At 34.3% G+C, this 2,734-nt stretch overlaps 1 protein-coding gene across 1 annotated transcript; it reads left to right on the top strand.

Moving 5' to 3' along the window:
- Nucleotides 1-1,350: 1,350 nt before the first annotated feature.
- Nucleotides 1,351-1,935, top strand: LOC113334560. The gene has a single exon (XM_026580787.1). It carries the CDS (start codon nt 1,351-1,353, stop codon nt 1,933-1,935), a length of 585 nt encoding a protein of 194 aa, XP_026436572.1.
- Nucleotides 1,936-2,734: the final 799 nt, after the last annotated feature.

The following is a 2,734-nucleotide window of genomic DNA, read 5'->3' as shown; positions in this document are numbered from 1 at the left end:
ACTTTGCGCAAGATCTCAGCCATCTCGACGTTTCTAAACCAAAATCTCAGTTTATCAGTTACGTTATCATCTGTCTACATCTACAATTAGAGGTGTCAAACAGGTCGGCACGGCCAGGCCAGGCCTGAATTAGTCTAGGTTCGGTAATGCTTTTCTTTTTTCAAAAGCACTTTCAAAACCTATATATGTCAATAATTTCAGAAATTAGTGTTCGATAAAAAATAATTAAAGTGCTTTTTATCCAAAGCACTTCCCAAATTCCCCAACTTTTAAAAGCTGGAGTGGAGGAGCTTTTAAAAGCTACAAAAGCATAAGCTTTGGTCCCACCTAAATTTAATGTTTGATTTATCACTTATGTCATTATTTTAATTTATAAATGACAAAAGTTATCCCTTAATTTATATACAATCACTTTTTTGTTTTATTTTATTTTATTCTTTAAATATTTTTTTTTTATTTTCAAATTATTTTATGTGTTGCTATTCAAAGAGGAGTTGGGGTCCAGCTTGTCGCTAGGTTACCAACCAAAAGCTCTGTGTAATTTTCGTCTTAATTATTTCTAATTTAGTGAAAACCATAAAAATAAAATATTAAATAATTACCTAATTAATTTTGTTTGAAAATTATATATATTTATTAAAAAGTGGTTACGCAAAATAATTTTTCTTAACAATCATACTAATAATAACAATTAGTAAATTTAATATTATATATATATTTATATTTAATAGTAAAAAAAATAATTATTTTTAAACCCTGTAAAATTGAATAAAACTAGTTTCAGAGATATGTCTGTTTTTGTCGTTTGCTACAACAACAATGGTTGAATCTGATATTTTACCAAACACACTTTGATTGTTTTTTTAACCAGCTTTAACTTTAGTTAATATTTTACCAAACGTCAAACTGTTTTTTTCTCACAGCACATCAACGCAACACACAACATGAAAATACTTTTACAAAATCTGCAGCAATTCCAAACTAAGCCTTAGCCTGCTTATATTAATTATTAAACTGGCCAGGCCGGCCTGGCCTGCTATCACCCCAGTTGAGCCCAGCCTAAGGCTGCTTTAACTTTAACTAGGCAAGGCCGGACCAGGCCCAGGCTAGCCTGGGTTACATTATGTATTTTTTAAACACAAAAAATTGAGTTGAGCTTATGTTGATTCGAAGTTGCGACCATATCCTCCTCTGTCTTGCACAAAACCAACTGTGTTGTCCGATTTTTGTGTAGACAGGATCTTTTGGTTATTTGATCCTTTGTCTAGACTCCCTGATGAAGCTCAGTGTCTTTTTGTTACTATCTTGTGGTCTCTGTGGACTAGTAGGAATAATTTAATCTTCCAAAACATGCAGGAAACCCATACAACTGTCTTAGTAAGAGCTAGAGCCATGCTTTTAACTAGGAAAACATTTCTTAGTGTCTCTCCTACTACCCCTGTTAACCTATGTGACAAATGGGCGCCTCCCTCTGTTGGATGGATAAAATGTAATATTGATGGTGCTTATGATGACATTTCTGGAGCAAATGGTGCAGGTTTTGTGATGGGGGACTTCTCAAGCAAAACCTCTTTTTGTGCTTCCCTGGTTTTTGAAGTAAAGTCTGTTGAAGAAGCTGAAGCCAGATCTATTTGGGCAGTCCTGAAGAAAGCCTTGGAGCAACAGTTAACTCATATAATTGTCGAAAGTGATGCTAAGAATCTCATCGATCAATTTTCATCTGGCCAGTTTGATGGAGACTCACGTACGGATGCTATTTTCAAAGACATTCAATTCTTTTCTTCTAAATTAGTATCTTGTATTTTTAACTTTCAACCGCGTGTTTGTGATTATGTAGCTCATAAGTTAGCTCAATGGGTAAAAACAAACAATACCTCTATGTACTGGTCTGTGCCTCCTGTTTGGCTTTTGCCAACAGTTGAGGGGGATCATTAGCCTTTTTGAAGGCCTTTATCTATTAAAAAAAAGTTGCGACCATATGCTCCTCTGCCTTGCACGAAACCAATTGTGATGTCCAAGTTTTGTGTAGACATGATCTTTGGTTGTAAATCTAGACGTAGAGCATCTCCAATGAAACATTTTCAACTTCCTAATAATTAGGCCACATAGGATTTTTCAACTTTTTAACAAAAATCCTTCTTCAACGGGAAAGTTTGGATTAAATGTGAGGGTGATGTGTAAGGTGGTTATCAAGACATCGTTAACCTCGTCCTCTAGTTTTAGAGGTTCTTCTAGAGGATGTAAACATCCTAGTCACTAGTATATATGGTTATTAACAATTAAATTTAATATTTAATTTTAGAATCAATGGCTTAAAAGATTCCTAACGAATGCAAAGAAATTTATGGTTGGATATTATCTTTTTGATATTCCTAAAATTATGGAAATATTAGACTTTAAGTTCTCAAAGGATGTCTTTCTACTTTTGTTAGAGCACTGCTTGGTCGAACTCGCATGCGCTGCTATCTCAAGCATGTTTGTCAATATTAGTGATCAAAACTATAAGTCTTAATTTCTATCCTATTTATAGATGTCTCGGACTAGGCCATAGTTTGAGTAGTTGAGCTTAGACTCCACGGCGTTTATCACTTGAAGACGAAGAACTACTAAGGAGAACTTGTGGAACTTCATCGACAAAAGGTATGTGGAGACTTAAACTCATCTATCACTTGGAAAGTCTATTTCTACTCTGTCTCCTATATTGAGACATAAGTCGTGTTACGATATAGTTTTC

Source organism: Papaver somniferum, unplaced genomic scaffold, assembly GCF_003573695.1.
Source record: "Papaver somniferum cultivar HN1 unplaced genomic scaffold, ASM357369v1 unplaced-scaffold_137, whole genome shotgun sequence".
NCBI classification, from domain to species: Eukaryota; Viridiplantae; Streptophyta; class Magnoliopsida; order Ranunculales; family Papaveraceae; genus Papaver; species Papaver somniferum.
Note: the sequence above shows the minus strand (reverse complement) of the source record. Positions and strands in the feature narration are given on the sequence as shown.